This window comes from Acanthopagrus latus, chromosome 16 (genome assembly GCF_904848185.1).
Source record: "Acanthopagrus latus isolate v.2019 chromosome 16, fAcaLat1.1, whole genome shotgun sequence".
Taxonomy (NCBI): domain Eukaryota; kingdom Metazoa; phylum Chordata; class Actinopteri; order Spariformes; family Sparidae; genus Acanthopagrus; species Acanthopagrus latus.
In genome coordinates, this window is record NC_051054.1 from 2,055,422 (window position 1) to 2,075,419 (window position 19,998).

At 44.8% G+C, this 19,998-nt stretch overlaps 1 protein-coding gene across 3 annotated transcripts in view; it reads left to right on the forward strand.

Annotated features, from left to right (window-relative positions):
• Positions 1-19,998, forward strand: part of LOC119004704 (protein jagged-2-like) — a 73,432-nt gene that overhangs the window by 30,510 nt on the left and 22,924 nt on the right. For all 3 annotated transcript variants that reach the window (XM_037071861.1, XM_037071860.1, XM_037071862.1), the window contains exons 3-5: positions 12,661-12,718; positions 19,049-19,309; positions 19,840-19,900. In XM_037071861.1, coding sequence (XP_036927756.1) covers positions 12,661-12,718; positions 19,049-19,309; positions 19,840-19,900 — 380 coding nt within the window. The remainder of the gene's footprint in view (positions 1-12,660; positions 12,719-19,048; positions 19,310-19,839; positions 19,901-19,998) is intronic.

Genomic DNA, 19,998 nt, shown 5'->3' on the forward strand with positions numbered 1-19,998 from the left:
ATGGCTGATTAGTTTGGGAAGAGAGGAGATGGTGTGACGCTGGAGGCAGCGTAGGGTTGGAGGTGTGTTCAGGAAGCTGAGTGACAGAGATGATCAGTGAAAGCTTCGCAAGCTACCAGTTACTTTACTGGAGGAAACATAAATATATATATTTATATCTATATGTTTGTTGTGCATGTCGGGCTGTCAGTCATAGAACAGCTGATATGTTTTCTTGCCTCGGCAGCGTCCTGCTGACTTCACGTTGTGTGCAGCGCCTCCAGTTTGAACAAGCTTTATTGGCACTGAGTGGTTGTTGTGTTGTTGTGTCACGGCTGTATTTTGCTTTGCATTCCTCCACAGAGCAAGAAATGCACATGAAGACAACACAAATAAACACGGAGGACAGTTAGCGTGAGTCCGAACTGAGTACATCAAAACATCAGAAGCTCTCTGAACGTTTCATAGGAACTCTTCACTCCTTGATTTCACAGTAAACGTGCTCTGTGGTGATTTGTAGCGTTGTGACGTGCCGTACAGCTTCCTTCTCCTCAGGTTCTGTCTCGTGGTTAATCTGAAACAAGTTACAAGTTTGTAGAATAACACATTTGGACTGCAGACAGTCGCCTGCTCCCTCTCAGCTCCTCTCTGCTCTGCGTGTCTTTAATAAGTCTAAAAGCCTGCAGGACGGCCTCAGCAGGGCTCTGTTACGTGGTGTGTTCTGGCCCGGCGCGGCTGGTTGAAAGCTCTCCGCTCGGTTAACTGCGGTCAGGACGGACCTGCTCATCTTTCCCACGCTGCTGCCGCTGCTTCCATGTCAGCTGACCTGCAGCGGAGGCGTAGAAATGTGTGATTAGCTGCTCAGTCTTCTCCGGCTGATCGATTGTCGATGCTGCCGCTGGATGTGGTGTTATGTGTGACGGGTGTGTGTACAGGGGCGTCTTTGTGTACTCAACATAAATCTGTTCTCACAGTTACATGAGGACGACACACAAACTGCAGGGTTCAAACTGTTGGACTTAGTCTGAAACTGAATGAAATGAATCAGAATCCAGAAGTGACGGTGAGGTTACAGTCAACACGGAGTGATGTGAGTTTCCGTCAGGACACCGCGGACTCGGCGACCTCCTCGCTCGTCATGTGCCGCCACTGTTGTTGCTATGGTTACCTGTAGTCTATTCCATACTGTGCCCTGATTTAGATCTGCGGTTAGAACCTGCTGCACCGCGTGAAGATGTCCTCATATACAGTTTCAGTGGAACCGCGCCAGCCAATCGGACTCAGGGATGGTATAGTGTTGAACAGTCGCCAAGTTAAATGTCTGTGTGTGTCTGTGTGTACGTACAGTATGTACAGTACAGCTTCATCCGCACCTGTTTGTTTGCACTTGAAAGTGTGTGACGCACGAGTGTGTGAACATCAGTGTGGTTTATTTAGGACGAGACAATGAGAATCAGTCGAACAGACGGAAACGCACGAGAAAGAAAAAAACAAATCAAAGCAACAAAAACAGAACAAAAACCGGCTGTCGGGCCAGTCGAGAATAGAAATAATCGTTAGCTGCGTCTCTGTTGTGGTTTTGCCGCAAATCACCAGGAGCGACGATGTTCGTCTGAAAGTTGAGGAAACAGGAAGAGGTGGAGTCATGTGATGGAGATCTGATCGAAGTGTGAGATAGATCCAGCTCCAGATTCGTCTTTTGATTTCATTGTCGATGATCAAAATGTCGATCAGATCCCAAGATGACGTCTTCAAATGTCTCGCTTTGTTTACGGCCTAAAGATTTCAAGTTTACTGTCAGAGATGGAGGAAAGAAAACAGAAAATATTCACATTTAAGAGGCGGAAGTTTTGTTTTGTAACAACTTGTCAATTTATGAATTGATCGTTGCAGTTCTACCTCAGATAACAGCGCGATACACACCTGATACCAGATTACATGGTGTGTGTTTGTGTGTGTGTGTGTGTGTGTGTGTGTGTGTGTGTGTGTTTAGGCGAGCCAGCGGTTGTGAGCACTGAGGTGATTAAAGCAACACACACACACACAAACACACACAGAACTTAATTTCCCACTTGACTCGCGGTAGTCGTTCACAGAGCTGATAGAGCTCAGCTGGACCTCGCTGAGAGAGGAGAAGAAGAAGAAGAAGAAGAAGAAGAAGAAGAAGAAGAAGAAGAAGAAGGGCAGGATGGGAATGAAAGGAGGGAGTTGGAGGTTGGGGATGAGCAAACCCTCCATTGTTGCTCTGTTTGTTTCTCTCATGAATCCCGTGTTGATCTTGTCCGTCTCTCTCCAGGATCCACCAGGAGAACACGACATACTTCATGTCTTAGAAATCATTTTGGCTCCCGTGCTCCATTTTTGTTAGCTTGTTTTTGCTAGCTTTGAGGGTGTGATCGCACCTACAGTTTGCTTTCTTTGGTCTGAATCAGAGTGGGAAAAGATCATTGCGCTGTACTTTTTTTTTGTGTTTGGCTCGTCGAGGCTCTCACCATGAACCCAAGGCAACATGAAGTCAGGAGTGGAGTCAGATCACGCTCCAGTTTAAAGGATTTGTAAATCCCCAATCTTCGTCTTTGAGGGGGATTTTTTGCAGCTCAGCGTGGCAGATTTCCTGGTAATTCTTCTTCTCTGGTGTTTATCCCAGTAAAGAACACATGAAGTAGTAGCTGGAAAAGAAGACTTCCTGACACGACCTCCATTCTTTTATTGGACTAATAAAACCGAGTTAAAGGAGTGCCGGAGTTCAAGCGAACCGCTGCGGCAAACACGCTCGGTGTGAACGCACCCCGACTCCTCATCCGTCTCTCCGCGAGTACGCTGCAGACATGAAACTGAGCAGATCTGATGCAGCGTAGTGTTTCCTCTTCTTCTTCTCCTGTACGCTGCTGCATCATGGAGGCGGCCTGTTGTAAGCGTCTCCTCCGGAGGGACGGTGTGAAGGTTCAGCAGGGTTTCTCAACACATCTGGGGACAAACTCTCCATCGGTTACCCAACATCCCACGACATGGAGAAACCCCCGTGACACTCTCACACACTTCTACATCTACAGTGTGTCAATGCACCAGGAAGAGGTTTCTTGGGTCGATACATTACATTTGGGTTTATTATAATTTATCAGCTGACAATAAGTCTGTACTCAGAGAGTTAACTGCAGAGATCGTAGACAACACAGGTCCAAGTAAAATCATTACCAAACCCATGAAAGCATCCAGATGACTGTTGGCTTGTTTACATCCTGCTTGTGTTTCTCGACGTGTCATGTGACATAAAACTTGATATAAACTTGAATTATATATAATGACCGCTACCAGCCGATCAACGTCAGATATGTCTGATTCTGGGCTGCGACCCAACGGGACCTCCAGCCTGAAAGAAAGAAAGAAACTAAATGTTTTACGCTTTTTATCCAAAGATCTCCCTGGAAATTGATTCGTTGTTTAGTCTGTAAAATGTCCATCAGCTCAACACGACGTCCTCAAACACAAAGATAATCAGTTTACTGTCATAGAGGAGGAGAGAAACCAGACAATATTCAACATTTAAGAATCTGGAATCAGAGTCAAAGAAAACACTACACAAACTGTATAAACTTCATCCTCACGCTCTCACTAAACACACTCTGAGCTGTCGTGTCCTGCAGTCGTTGACCTGATGAGTGTGTTTCTGTGTTTACACTCACATGAAGCTTCGACTACGTGACGGCCGTCCTCTCTCTCACACAACTCTCTGCTCCTGCTGAAGAGTTTCAGGTGAACTCGTCGAGTTTTTGATTCGCCATCCGTCACATTCGCGCTCAGGTGGCTCACCGATGAAGGAGCCGCTCGGGGGTTTTTCCCACGGCGTGAATATCACCTTCCCGCCGGCGCTGCTGGAAAACGAGGGCTACCTTAACCTCTTTGTCAGCGCACCTTTCAGCGGGAACAATGAGTTTATGCCTCGGCCTTTGTGACCAGATATTGAGTTATCGAGACGAGTGGAGGGAGGAGAGGGGGGAGCAGAGAGGCGGGAGAGGGAGATGGAAACAGAGAGAAACGGAGATAGAGGAGGGCAGCTGTGCCGGGCAGAATGTCAGCGGTGGATTTGAGAGCGTTTACATAAGGCCTCTCTTGTGCTGCTCTCCGGAGCGCAACATGCTGAATCTGGTATTCACGCCTGCTTCAGGTGTCGGCTGCTCGCTTCACACAGAGCTCTGAATTTAGAGTCGCTTGTTCGCAGACGAGGATGAATAATCGGATTCAGGATCTATCGCAGACAGCTGAAGGGATTCTTGTGTCCTCTTTCTTCATCTTTCTTTAAGTTTTCAGAGACTAAAGTGGTTTCAGAGCATCGGGGATCGTCCCACTTGCTACGCGGTGACATTTCACTTCTCTTCCCTGAACCCAATATGTCATCTTCCAATCAGTTGGTGACCTTCAGTTAAAATCCTGAAGGGATTTAAGTTAATTTGATATTTTATTAAAAGAAGAAAAGCTCTGTATCGTCACACTGGAGAGGCTGAAATTGAAAGCATTCTCCTCTAAGCTGATACTTCCTCCCTCTGTAGGACATCTGAACAAAGATCGACTGACTGATCCTCCGAGCTGAACAAATGTAGTCATTTAATCAGAAGGAATGACTAAAATGAGAGCTTTGCAGAGGAGCTTAGATGAGTTCAAGTCCCACTAACGATATTTCCTTGATAAAAAAATATCAGAAAAACCCAAGACGACGTCCTCAAACATCTTGTTCCGTCCACAACCCAAAGATAGTCAGTTTACTGTCACAGAGGAGGAAAGAAAGCAGAAAATAATCAAATTTAAGAAGCTGGAACAGAAACGCTTGAACTGTTGCACTCTAGCTAAACTTTGCTTCATGTCAGCTGCGAGCTCATCACATATTTGAAATGTTAAATAAAAGGTGACACCTCTGATGAATATTCAGGAGGCAGCTGTTGTTTTCTGCTCTCCGTTCTGCATCTTTACACCTGTGATGCTTTCTGCTTTCTGTTAAACCGACATCCTGCTGCTGCTTCGTGTCTCTTTGTGTCTCTTCGTCTCTTCATGTCTGAACACGGCCCTTCATGAATCCCTGCCGACACACGTCCGCATCGTTTGGATTGTGAAAAAAACAAAAGTCAGCTAAGTTTTGAAATCGGTCTGAACCAGGTTGTGAAAATGTCCTGGAGTGTTCTGTGGACTTTTACGGTCATGGTTGGTCTGAAACTCTCCCTGCTCTTTTCTTCCACTTCACTCTGTTTACAGCCTGTTATCGAACCAGCGGCTCCGGCCAAAGCATTAGAACGGGTCACAGACGCACTTCCAGTTCTACACGAGCAGAAATCTGTCAGATGCTCACACACTCACACACACACACACACACACACACACACACACACACACACACACTGATAACTGTTGTTTAAAAGCCTGCAGACATTTTTCACGGGGATTATGTGGATCTCGGCGATGTTGACATGAGTTAACTCTCTAATAAGATGATGTTTTTGTTAGATGTTTAGTTTTTAATGACTTTTGTGGCTCAGATTTATCTCGGACTCCATTTTCCCTCTCTGAAAACCTCTCAGACATCCTTTCTTCACGATGCCACATCTATGACACAGTGCGGAGACAGTGCCAGTGAGATGAGCGATAGGCGATCATGATTGTGTAGTGAAGATGACACGGTCTCTCTGCTCCTGCCTGTGGTTGCAGTTTGCAGTATAACGGTGGCAGTGCAGGTTGAGCTGGAGCAGCCAAATTCCCGGCGGCAGCATCTGATTACAGACGGTTTCACGAGGGGGTAATAAAGAGCCCGGCAGAATGTTTTACTCTGATTTTTATCTGCGTACGTGCTGTTACTTACTGAGATCATTTGGTTTGGATGTCTTTGGCACCTTCGTTTGATAGAGAACAGATACAGATTATTAAAACAAGTGTAAGTACTCCCCTTCATGAGATAAAAAAGAAACATCGTGTTCTGAAACAAAAAAAATCATCTTTTCATGTGCGTGTAAGGGATCTAAGGCAGCATCTTCCTGCTCCTTCTACATCGATTCACTACAGAAGAAGAATTCACAGAATGTAACCTACAGCGACAGAAATAGCTTTTCACGCGTTTGGTGTGGGAAAAGTGAATTGGGTCATTTTCCCATTCTGCCGCTCAGTATAAAGACCTGATTAGATTAGCTTTGATTAGATTTGCCGTCTGAACGAGGCCTCTTGGGGGAGGGTTGGTGCGGTGAGGCCTCCTTAGAGAGACGAGGTGGTGGTGGCGAGGTGGAGGGGCGGAGGGGTGCGGTGGGCTTGTTCTGTTAATAATGTGCTAAATTAACCATCCCGGCTCGTCTCTGCCGGGAGCAACATGTTTTATTCATGTCAATAGACTAACAGGTGTGACGTGACAGGTGTTGCAGCTGCTTTTCTTTTCTTTTTTTATTTCTTCCTCTGATCACAACTCCAGAGAAGTTGTTAATTGGGTCCCAGGCTTTGTCTTTCTTTTCTTTTTCCTTTTTTTTCATAACTGGTGAATTTTCAATTAAAGGAACATTCCTCTTGATTTTAGTCCATCTTAAAATGTAAAACTCGAGCAGTGTCTGAACACTGGAGCCTCTTCTCACTGTTGAGTTTCTTAAGCGATGCTCATTTCTTTGTTCTCTTGTTGCTCGCTTTCGCTGCCAAGCTCTTCCTTTGTTTATCACAAGCAAACCAAAACTATATTTTCCCATGAACGAGCCTCCAAAACTCTTGCGACTGAAAGCTTTAAGATATTAACGTTGGCGGAATCTCTGTTTTTGATTTATCAGTGATAATTAGATTCCCATCATGGGTAAATAAAACTAACATTGAACAGATAAAATAAATGATTAAATCTCTCTAAAGCGCCTCCAAGCTGAGACTTTGAAAACAGGATTATCATCCAGTTTAATTGTGTTTTTACTTATCGGATCGCAACATTCTCAGCGCTTTGCAGCTTTAATCTGTGTTTTTACTGTAAGTACGTATCAAATAACAGTGTGAAAACAACGCAACAATGTTAGAGGTCAGGTTCAGCTCAATCTGCAGCCCTCCTCGGCCTTACAGAGCTTTATAGTCCATATATACATAATATATATGTTAATATTTGCATGTTACATATTGTGGCCAGGTAGAGAGGCCTCTGACTAGGCTGCCATATCTGATGAGTCGGGAGTGAGAACTTGTTGGAAAAGCAGCTTTACTCCAACTGGCCAGTAGCTTTACTCCACCTGGTCAGCAGCTTTACTCCACCTGGCCAGCAGCTTTACTCCACCTGCTCAGCAGCTTTACTCCACCTGGCCAGCAGCTTTACTCCACCTGGTCAGCAGCTTTACTCCACCTGGCCAGCAGCTTTACACCACCTGGCCAGCAGCTTTACTCCACTCGCTCGGCAGCAAACATCTGACAGACACAGTTAGACACTAGCTGGTGAACATGATGGAGCATTTAGCAGCAAAAGAGACAGTTATAACCCTCTGTGTGTGTATGCGAGTCAAAATAAAGTTCTTTTATTTTCGACCGATGGTATTTAGTAAGCTAACTTTGCTAGCATGGATAACATTCGCGGTGCATACTGTACATCTAGTTACACACCTGGCAGCCGACCTCCTCACTTATTTGTTGCCTTATTGGTTTTGTTTCAGTCTCAGTAACGCTCTATGCACATGTCAAAAAAGAGAAAATTATCTTACCTACACAAGCCTGAGGATGATTTGTGGCAGTTGTGACTTTATGCTATCAGAGCATACGTTCAGAAATAAGTCCACTAACTGAAACTAACAGCAGAGATCATGGCGTTACTGTACATTGTGTTTTGTCTGTTCATAGCAGGACGTTTGTGCTGTTGTTCTTGCTCAGTGTGTGATTTTTATATTACAGTGACAGTTTGATATGTGTGGGAGCACTTCCTCCTGACTTTTATTGTGGTTTGATTTGCCACATCAGTCTCAGCACTTCCCACTCCAAATTGTTGGAAAACAGATTTTATTCAAGTTTCTGAGCATATTAACACACACACACACAAACACACCCAGTGGTGATATTACAGTCTGAGTAAAGAAGCAGCTGCACGTTATTGAGGAGAAACTCGTCTCCAAAGTCAAACAGAAAGTCTGGAGCTGAACTGCCAAATGAATCATCTTCATAAATCTTATTAGCATGTATAAAAGACATGATGCTGTGTGTGTGCAGCGGCTCCAGACTGTACAGTATATTCTCGGTAGAGTTGTGTGTGGCTGGCGGCTGTTTCCTGCCGTGCTGAGGCAGTAATTTATTCATTGAACAGGTGAAGGCGGCGAGGAGAGGGCTGCTTTCTCCTCGCCTAATGAAAACTCAAATCCCTCTGACTCCTGTAAATTGGTTAGGAGGTGTCAAGTGTCTCCCAACACGCCCCCACAGACCCCTCCCTCACACCATATCCACACACACACACACACGCACACACACACACACATTCAGAGTCGACTCATAAGGTCGTCTCGCTGCAGACTGCAGAGACGTGACACTTTGATCCTCCAGCTCCTGTCCTTCAAGGACACAAACACACACATCAGTTCGGTCACACACACACACACACACACACACTTAGATATGTATACACACAGGGAACTCACACACTCCTGCCAGGCTCCACTGAGGCCGTGGGACAGCCCCATCTGTCTGGAGCCGGTGGCTGTGACATTTAAAATTGATTACAAAGGGAAAGATTAATTATGAAAATGTCCACTTATTTTCACTCATTACAGAGTTACGGCGGCTCACCGGGCTCATAAATCACCGCCATGTCGTCTCCGGCTGATGGAGACGAGCCTCGGTGTGATCTGGAGGCTGCTGGTGTCGACATCATGCTCAGCTTAGGAGTTTTTGGGGTTATTAGTGATGGGAGCGGTGTAGTTTGAGCTGTCAGGAGGAAACGTACATGTGACATCGTCTTTAACCTTCTCAACTGAGGCTGATCCTGGTCCTTCGTTTACTGCTCAGTGTTCTAGTTTATAAAATGTTTTCAGCAGCAGGAAGTAGAAGAGTAGAAAGTAGTAGAAAGCTGCCATGATTGGTCCATCGAAAGACAATTAATCTCCAGCTATATTGATAACCAATTAATGGTCATTTCAGTAATTTTTTAAGCAGATATGTCAGACATTTCTATGTCATTTTTCACAGTGAACAAAAAGTCTTTGGGTTTTTGGACGTCACTGATTATCTAAGTCTGGCTTGTACTTCAGGATGCTGTAATATCTTCCAACCAGAGATCTGGACTCGACTTGGACTTGGAAGTTGAAGACTCGGAACTTGACTAATTGAATGATTTGATGTTTTAAGCAGAGTTGCTGTTTTGTTTTCCCACTGAGCTTTTGAGCAGAACAGACTCTCGGTACGTCCTGCTGCTGCAGCTTCACATTAAAAGCATTCACTGGTGAACTGCGAGCTGAGATTTATTTTGAAGTAGGCTGGTCACAGGAAATGCAATGTGTATACTGGGTTTAGTGCTTACTGCTATCGTGAATCAGAAATGTGCCCCCAGAGTCATTTTCAGCTGGTCATCAGATTTGACTCACCCAAAATAAAAAAGACTGGGGACTTACTTGAGCCTCGGACCAGATGACTTGAGTCACATGTCTGGTTCTGGATGGTAAAAACCAAGATTGTGAAAATGCTGCTGTGACTTATTCTGGAAGTTTCATGACCAAAACCAAATTTCACAAAACATTACATTTGATTTCATCATTATGTCTTTATGTGTGCTGGAGATTGTGTTTTTGTCGGGTTGATGAGGAACTACAGAAGAAATAACGGACAGACTTTCCAGTTTGCAAATGTCCATACACTTCAGATCCACGTGGTTTCAGGGGGCAGGGGGTTTGGATTTGCTCCACGTCCGGGTCTTTGTCCTGCTGAACAGTTTCTCATCTGTAAATGATCTCCAGCTTTATCTCCTTTAGTTCCTCAATTCTGCTCTTTATATCGGTCGTATAAATATCATTTGTCATTTTTATGCAACGGTTTATGACTTCTCTCGTCTTCTTTGTGGTTTCTTGTCGTTCTGACACTCAGCAGCCAAACGTCCAGTCAACTGTCAGCGGCTCTTTATCACCTTCAACTGAGTTTTTAGACGATGTTTGTCGATGGCGGTTCACTGAGAGGCTTTAACACCCGTGAAGAATATCATGGGTCCACAATCTGTTGTTTTCGAAGCAATCTTAACTCCAGATCCGCTTACTGTCTCGTTCCAGCTCAGTCAGCCACTTTTACGTCATTTTCAGATCCAATTTCCTGGAATAATGAATTTTGGATGCAGACTTTTGTAATGTGATTACAATGCAACTCATTGTCCCCCGTTTAATAAAATGTTATTAGATTCTTACAGCACAGTGGCTGAATATGAGCAGCTTCTAATACAAATCTGTGCTCAAACAATTAACTGATTGATTTGTTGACGTTTTTAATCGTTTTCTCTGTTTGTTAATTGTGTATTTTTGGATTTTGGACCATTTGACTGGGAAGTGATGGTAATCACAATAAACATGATCATTAGCTGCTGCCCTCAGGACCTTAAACCTCCCATTGTGGGGTTGTTTCTTGTGGTTGACAACATCTCCCTGCAGAACAAATCCTTTTTTCTCAGGTGTCTGTTTCCTTTGAATTTAGTGAATGTTGGCTCAGCAGAAACAGCTTCCAACCTGCTCGTTGTGAACTCACCCTAAAGCAACGACCAGATACTTGTAACAACACAGCCTCGTATCTGACTCAGGATTTCGCCTCTCCTCCATCTTTTTCTGTGAACTCCCCCCACCCCCCCAAAAAATCCTAGCACCATAAAACGACCTTTAAAAGTGCCATAAAGCACTTGAGCTCTGTTGCCTTCTTGTTTCTGTCTTCCCTCTGTCTCTAATCTCTCCCCAGCACCACTTTGTAACCTCCCCTGTAATCTTCCCTGCAGCCCTCAGTCCCTCTGAGTCAGACTTGGGTCATGGGAACTCACAGCTGCTCGTCCGGCCCCATGCAGTTGACGGACAGCGAGCTCCGTTTCGGTTTGTTTGCTGATGCCCGTGAAAAAAAAGGGAAAAAAATTAGCCCTGCACCTGAAACAATCCAGAGTTTGAGTTTGTTGCTTGTGGGAAGGGACGAGTCGCTCCTCTCCTGGAAAGTAGGGCATAGTGTGCAGGCGTGCTGGGCTTTTACACACAATATCCACAGAGTGCTGCATCATAGCACCAAACACTGGGTCGGTAATAATGTAATGTTGGTATCTTTTAGAGTTACCTGCATTAAACTAAAAGAAAAGACAACAGAGAGTCCATCTGGTCAACTTCAAACTGACTTTATGCCAGGGCTGCAACTAACACTATGTTCCTCTTCAAGGTTGGCGATTTATCAGAAAGTGATGGAAAATGTCAAACATGTCGGAAAGAAATTCAAAAGTTGGACTGTAATTAATTCAGGTTAAATATGCTCTTATTCCTTAAAGCAATGCAAACTCAAATTTAGAGATAACGCCCTTGATCAGAGATACAACAGCAGCAAGGTTTAGAGGAAAAGCACTGCTGTGGCATCCATACTGGAAGTTGTTATTGGGACGAATATCTACATCATTTGACAGGATTAACCCGCCTCCACCTGTGTTGCAAGTTTTTTTTTCCTCACACACGTCCACCAGACCATTACTGATTTGGCAATGAGCTTCTCCCAACATGTCAACACACCCAAGATTCTTAACTCTTGACGCTGATCGATCAAACCCACGAACTGTACATTTCTGCACACCAAAGACAAGTTGAGACTATTTATGTCTTTAGTTTTTCAACTTTTGAGAACGTTGCCACAAACAGCTGGAAATGTCCCGACATTGCATTAAACACAATTGGATGGTTTCCGGGTATCTTGTTACAAATATCCGGCAGTTTGATGCGTGTAAATGTTGAACTGTCATCTCAAAGGTTGGTCTCTGGCTTGGCAGCTGTCTCACCCCCCGACTCTTCAGTTAAAGAGCAGGGAGAGAGTCTTTAGCTGGTCCCTGTGGAAAAGGCAGGAAAAAAAATGAATTTCCCTATTGGAAATCAATACATTACCCCACAAAGTGCCCTCGAGCAAGTCATCAAATCCCGGCTAGTTCCAGGGGTGTCGACCTCCCTGTGGAGCCGAGGAGCAGACGAACCCTCTGGGATCAATAACGCCGTGCCATAGAAAGAGGCGATGGAGAGAATGAACTCCTGACGCCTGATCCAGAACCAGATTCTAAGTTTTTTTTTTTTTTTTTTGGCCTTTGTCTTTTGGCTCTAAAAACAGATGAACAAGCAAACCTGTCTGGTGGAATATGAAAAATGGGTTCTGCTGGTTCCCAGGTGAATGTGTTTTCGCTGTGTGACAGAACAGTGGCTGCACTCGTTAACCAGCCCGGGGCAGATGGAAGCTAATCAGTGACAGCAGTGTGGGAACCAGACTGATTTTCCCATCGTTACTCACCTTTCGTGCAAAAAATATGTGCGTGTGCGTGTTGAAACGCACTCATGTGTGTCTGTTTATGAGTGACGGCAGCTCATATCTGAGTTTCTGTTTCACGTGCATGTGCACGTCCACGTCCACGTCTTCAAGTGGGCATATCTGAGTTTCTGTGTGTGTGTGTTTCTGTATTAGCGTGCACTGTGATAACCTCTGACCTCTTTTCTGTTTCTCCTCTGTGTGTTTCAGCGAGCGTACACTGTGATCGTGGAGGCGTGGGACAGAGACAACGGCACACACAGCAATGGTGAGGATCGTCCTGCGCACTGTTTTAAACACACACTGGTGCAACAGATGAATTATCTTAAAGGTGCTATACGTAGTTTTGTGGAAGAGAAGGACAACGCTGATTCATTCGGACCCTGCCACCTTTCCTGGCTTCAAACTTTGTTCTGAGGACTTTATTTTCCTCTGAAACAGCTTGTTTATGTCTGAGTCTCATTAGTATTGTAAGTATTAAAATTCAGAGTTGGAGTCTCTCCTCCAAAACTACACAGTGTCTCTTTAATGCAGCAATAAGCAGCAGATAACATTTAACACAACAAAAAGCTGACAGGAAGAGTTGCAGACCTGCAAACACTCCGACGTTCCCGTGTTTCTTTTCAGGATGCTGTTGTGCTAAGATGTCGACAGCCATAGTTAATCCATTCGTCTGCAGCTGCTTTTATTTGGATCAGACATTCATGACGTGCAAATACATATAACTTGATGTTTGTAGTTTGTGAATCTCATTTGTTTCTGATGTTTATATGTCTTCTCTGTCTGATATCCTTCTTTATTCCTGTTTCTGGATATGAGACTGTCGTAAACATCCTCTAGAATGATTAATTTAACAAATACAATCCTTTTTTCTGGTTTAAATAGTTTGCTGACCTAAAATATGAACCGCGCCCTTTTGATAAAACCTTCATTATTTTGAAACCTGTTATTTGTTGGCAGGTGTGTAGTTGTGTTTCTAAGGAATAAAAGGTGTGTGCCATGTTTCGTGTTTGGACTTCCCCATCCTAAGATCTGACTTTTGATTGACAGGTAGCTTGTTTGTCCTCTTCCTCCCCTTTTCTCACCCTCATCAGGGTCACTCTGGCTGTTCTGGGCTCTCCTCTATATTAAGCCTACGAGTGCATTGCACCGTTAAGCCATTAATTACTGGCCGCGGCTCTCCTTCCTCTGATGTCTGTCTCCTAATTAGCATCCCGACAGCTGTCCGGCTACCGCACGCCACTTCATTATCCTGCAGCGCTGTGACAGGCTGGCATCCACGCAGTGCCTCGGCCCGATGGTGGGACGAGTCGTGCCCGGCCACCTTTAGGAACACTTGCTGGAGGGTTTTCTTTATCAGGCATCTCATGTCCTGTCTTGTAGACTTGGACTGGAGTATATTCTCACTGCACGATCACAAGTCTGATCCTGGAATCTGTCAGTGAGTCTGACAGCGGTGAAATCCGACCCACTCGCTTCACTGACAATCTTTTAGGATCGGCTAAAAATATGAGCAGAATTCCCCGTGTTTCTTCATCAGTTTGTTCCTGGAAGTGTTTTTTTTTTACCTTCCTCTGTTCACCTTCGCTCACCTTGGTTTGGGATTTCCTACATGTTCTGGAACCACTCTGACAGACGTCAGCGAGCAGGCAGGAACCTGTTGCATCCAGCTGTGGGTGTTTCACACAGGTGGAGCGAACATTAGTGATACTGATCAGAGAGAGAGGGAGACTTGTCGTGGTGGGAACAGGGATGTCCCAATCAGATCTTGTTTTGCCCCGTAGGTCATCGTTACTCTTTCATACATTTACAGGAAAATTCATCAGTTTGACAGCTTGTTGGATCCTCATTCTGGAAACACGGCCACTATCACACATTCCTGAGATGGTTTCCACGTATATGATGTGTTGATTCATATTGTCTAAATGCAAATTCTCTGGTTTCACCCTCTCAGATGTGAAGGTTTGCTGCTTTTACTCGGGTCTTATTTTATTGGAAAATTGATCGATGGTCTGCGATGAGGCTTCTGTTTACTCTGTATAGTCTTTAAGATACATTTTGCTCTAGTTGCCTTGATTATCTCAGGATGTCCTAATAAGGAATGTATTCTGCCAAACAACAACATTATGGCGTCACTGTAATGATTATAATTATGATGGTGGGATTAGAGAAGAGGTGGCAGAAGGTGCGGACATGAAATGAGTTTCCTGCCCCGAGTTACCGTCTGCAGCCGTGTGCGAACAGGTCGGTGCAGCAGGTTGGAGAGGCCCCAGGAAAAAGAAGGTCTTTGTGAAGACTGTTTATGCTTCAGGAAGCCCCCGCCTGTTTCAAAACAAAACACAAATGGCAGCAGAAAAGAAAAGAGGACGGAGCTGTTGTTGACTCTGTGGGCTGGTGGATTGTCGGCTGCTGCGGAGGGTAGAGATATAAACCGATACGGGGTGTGTGGAGAGCAACGGAGCAACGAGGAGGATTCCCCTCCTCAGAAATCAGGCGCTAAAAGGTTACCTGCTGTCCCGAATGCTCACTAGAACTGTGGATTAATCCACCGCTTAAAGTAGTCCCCAGCAAAAGTCCCTCCAGCTGTCATCAAACTGAAGTCAGAGCTGCAAAATGTCAGAATGTTACTCAAAAACATTGAAAACATATCAAAAGTTGAAGTTAGCATGCTAACCAGCTAGCCGCCCATCACTCCCAGTCCAGACCACTAGCTGCGTGGCTAACTGAGCTAACCATCAAATGGTAGCGACAGTTAGCAGTTAGCATCCACATTGTTGCAGAGACAGCGACTGAAGACTAACTAGTAAACAGCAGCTAGTTTATAGTTTAACGGTTTATAATATGCTGCCCCCTGTTTGTTTAGTGTATGAACTAAAAGACCATTTTTTACATAGTGAGCCTTTGAATACATTTTGTGAGCTATTTTTAGCGATCTGACTCTCCAGTGGGCTCGTGGATTAGATCCATAGACCGGGAGGAGAAGTCAGAACGGACTGAGAAACAAACTAACAGTTTCCTGCTGTTCAGTGCAGCAGAAACATAAAGTATTGTCGCTGTCATCATTAAACACTGATAACCTGACAGTTTGTTGCTGTTATCAGGAAAGGTGTTGGACACAAACCTGCAGATTGCGTCAGACTCTGATTTGTGTCTCGTCGCCACAAACCAACAACTTAAACTGTGCTGTGTTGCAAAAGTAAAGTGGCGGCCTGCCCGCGTAATGACGAAGATTGATGTGAGCTATGAAAATGAGGTAATCTGCATCTTCACTGAGTGTGTGCCAAGACGAATGCAGCAGTAAAATAATTCACAGTAAAGTTTTGGCAGTCACAGGACAGCAGCTGAAAGCTGATGAAGGGCAATTTCTTCTCATATAATTTCCATTACGCTGTCACAAGTGTCTCCATGCGTTTAACTCCACCTGTTGAAACACGGGTGAAGCGCCCGCTGGTCATTGTTCCATCTGAAGCAAAATGTATTCAGAGAAACGATCGGTTACTCACAGTTGGCTTCAGAAGAGAGAGGGCAAACCTTCAACCTGGAGCCTGAATGCTTCCCAAACAAAACAGAAAGAACTCCCTGACAACCTGCGTATCATCACTGATCTGGTCCGCTGCTGTTTCTCATCCCAGCTCTGCTTCATCCGACCAGTCGCTTCACTACAGCTGCAGCTATTCATAGATTAATGTTATTATCAGGTATTAAGTTATTGCCAAGTCTGTTCTTGTATCGTTCCTTCTCGATGACAGCGAACTGAATATCTTCAGTTTGTGGACAAAACGAGATATTTCAGACGAAACAGTAACTTTTTCTTCCCTTCACGGCGGTTAACCCACCATAAGATTTAATTTGGCTGCGACATACGCCACTTTTATTTTTAATAATCTGAAAGCTGGAGGTGAAGCAGATTCATTAGAAGTTCAAAGGATTCTGGTAACATGTTTCAGTTTCTACCCTCCAAAAGAAAGAGATGAGGGACCGTCGACCTCGTGCTGGTTTACTGTCCAGAACTTTTAGGTGCTCGCTTCTTGTTTGAGGCGAGTTCAGCCTCACTTTAATAAAATGATCAGATTATTTCATTTAGTGAAAACAGATGGACTGAAAAAAAGTTTCTTCAGGCAGCTCGAGCAGGGACTCGCAGCTCAATATTTTTTTTTGGTGCCGGCTCAAATTTGGCAACAGGCGAGAACCAAAAGCTGCCTTTGAACGTTTCACTGGATTTGGACTCTTGGTTTCTTATTTTGTGATCAGATTGTTGCTGATTTGAACCAAAACGATGCCAGATTTATATAATTTTGTTTGGCAACTCGCAACTTTTAAGAACTTCTGTCTTTATTTTTGTAAGTGAGACACGTGTACTTCAAAGTTTTCGGGCATTTAAGTGACAACCTCGTCCACGTGGAAGCTAAATGTGACGGTGCATCTTTCTGAGAACCATCAGACGTCAGCTGGAGGGAAACAAAATGAACCAACTCATTTTTTTCACTGGCTGCGTGAACACGACGCTGACTTTGGTTCAAAGATCAGCGCTGTTACAAGTGATAAGCTGTCAGGAGGTCAAAGGTCAAAGAAAAAGTGCCTCAGCTCCCTAAAAAAACACTCGGGTTTATAGCAGCTTGTTGCTCGTAACTAAAAACGAGAAAACAGTCACGCTTCGTGCATAAAAAGAATCTTCACACGGACGATCCTGCAGCTCTCGACTGGATCAGCTGCTCAGATCTGAAGCGCCTGGTTGTTTATATAAGCTGGTTTTATATGGCCCACTCTCTGCTGCTCTCCCTGGTAACAACGGCCTCTCTTAGCGAGTCTCCTCCAGCACGCAGAGAAGCTCATGATTGGTCTATATTTTTATATCTAATTGCTGGAGATGAACAGCAGTGAGTGAGTGCCGGGGTGTTTCAGGTGGTGGGTGTGGGACTGGAATCTGTGGCAGTGTGTTAGCTCGCAGAGAGACTCAGTAAATCAGGACGGTGTGAAAATGGATTCTTGCTGGCTTCTTCTGCTCTTTTTTTTTTTTCTACAGTCTCAAACTTCAGGAGTTATGGTGATGATATGAGGACACACAGAGGGGTGTGTGCGTTTATTATTGAACCATAAAAGGCTTTAAATTCATCCCTTGACAGGTGAATGAATCTATTGAATCCTCTCTCTGCAACATGAATGTCATGCATCGCTCCTCAGGGGGTTTACAGCTTCAGCCCAGCTTGGTTTGGTCGCTAGCTGATGGTGGCTAATGTGAGCTAATGTTAGATGAATGTGATAGATGGATTAGGACCCGTCTATGTATTAACTCAGTCCTGCAAAAAGCCTGAAAAGTTAGATGCCACGTACGAGCAGCCGTTTAATGCATCATGTGGAGCTCACAGGCAGCCTGTCTGCAGCCTGACGCTCCGACACAACTGACAGGAAAATGTTTTGTTTGCAGTTTTCGATGGTAAAGAGTTCACCGACACTTTAATGTGCAAAGTGGAAGCAAAAGAGATGAAGCACCGACGCAGCGGACTGTGGCTTCATACCGTGAATCTTTGTATCGCCGTTTCGGTCTCGCTTCATTAACACTTGTGTAAACTGTTTGCCTCCGATTGACGTAAAGATCATCTCAGTTATGGAGCTGCATTTACACTCAGCTCTGCAGGGGTCTCGTGTTGTTTTGGGTGGATTGAAGCCACTAAGGCGAGGATGAGTTCTTCCTTCCAGCTCATGTCTTGTTCTGCAGCAGCAAAGCCTGCTGGGTCACGGTTCTTCAGTTCCTTGAGAACAAGCTAAAGGGCCTTTCCTATGTCGCCCTTCCTCGTCTGTTCCCCGTCTCTTATTATTTCCGGCCTGGCTCCGATGGAGTTGGGGCTGGATATCCTGAGGTGGGGAGGGGGGAGCTGGTGGGCGGACGGGGGGGCAGAAAAGCATTTCACCGAGCAGGAAAACTGAAAAAGGCTTTCAGTTATCAAGCCCTCGCAGACCTCGCTCCTACACGCTCTGTTTGTGCTCGCTTCGTTTTCCTTTTCTTTCCCCCCGTTTTCCTCTTCTTCTCTCTTTTTTTTTCTTCTCCGTCCACATTCCTGGTGGAGCAGAGTGAAGTGTGGGCCGAGGCTACACCTTCCCTCTGATGTGTGCTAACAACAGGCATTCTTCGATGGACTGTCTTATCTTGCTAAACACTGGGTTGTCGGGTCAAATCCCATGACTGGAAGTTGCCCTTCTCCTTGGAATGTCATTCATAATTTTCTTTTTTTTGTGTGTGTGTTTCCTATCCAAGTGACCCAAATACTTAACCTGTCGACTGTTCAGTGTTGTGTTTTTTTCAGATTAGTCTGTTCGCTACACCCTCTCCTGAGAAGTGACTGTACGTTCACAGCTTAGCTATCGTCAGTAGCGGCTCGGCTCGTAGTGATAATGATGTTTGGTATCTTAAGTTAAGTTCTAACTTTCCAAAACCAAAAAAGATAAAAAATATAAGAAATGATTGAACAGTTTCTGCTCGTGTATGAGCTGAAAACCTTCGTAATGATAATCAGAACAAATCGTTAACTGAAATATTACCCACGGCCTTTTCCATTAATCACGAGTAAAGAACTAAATATGATTCTTGTCTTCTGTCCAGACGACGAGCTGCTGATCGAGCGCAGCATCCACAAAGGGATGATCAACCCCGGAGAGGAGAAGCAGAAGGAGGAGTACAAGGGCTCCGTCGCCCGCCTCGAGTACACCATCCGGGTACGCTGCGACGAGCACTACTACGGCAGCAAGTGCAACAAGGTGTGCCGACCCCGCGACGACTACTTCGGCCACTACGTGTGCGACCAGCTCGGGAACAGAGAGTGTATGGAGGGCTGGACCAACCTGTCGCTGAGCTGCAAGTCAGGTGAGAGACGGACGTCAGTGTCCAGTGTCTTCATGTGTTCACATAAACATTTGTTATATATTTATGTGTATTTTGCTCTTTTTGAATGATTCCACTCAGATGTTTCTTGAATGCTGTCTAGTTGTTTACCTTCATGTTACACAGTCACAACCTTATCAGCGCTCACATGGATGCAGCTCCCTCCGTTTCTTTCCTCCTCGCTGCCCTTTTTTTTTTTTTTTTTTTCGGGAAAAATTTGCAGGTTCATCGAAGTTCATGTCAAGTGTCGCTTCGCAAGAATTCCAAGAATGTTTGGAAACTTTAGGGAGACACCTTCAGTTTGTACCGACAATGACTTTGCCATCCGTTGTTACCACGCGCCAGATTTCTCTCAGACAAACACAGGAAATGAGACTTTAATGATTTTATCACCTGAAAAACAAGATGCCAGACGAGAACATAGAAACAATGTGATGGTTCTGATGAAATGAACGAGAATTAACAAAAGACATTTCATTGTTTGGTTTTTTGTTTTTTTTTTTCCCAAAAAGCGATCTGCAAACAAGGATGCAGCGTGGAGCACGGGACCTGCAGCGTGCCGGGGGAGTGCAAGTGAGTGTCGTCTCCCGTCTATTAAGATTTATTTGTTTGTTCCACGATGTTTTCGGCTGTCAGCTGACGTAAAATATGCTCCTGTTTGGATGGAAAAC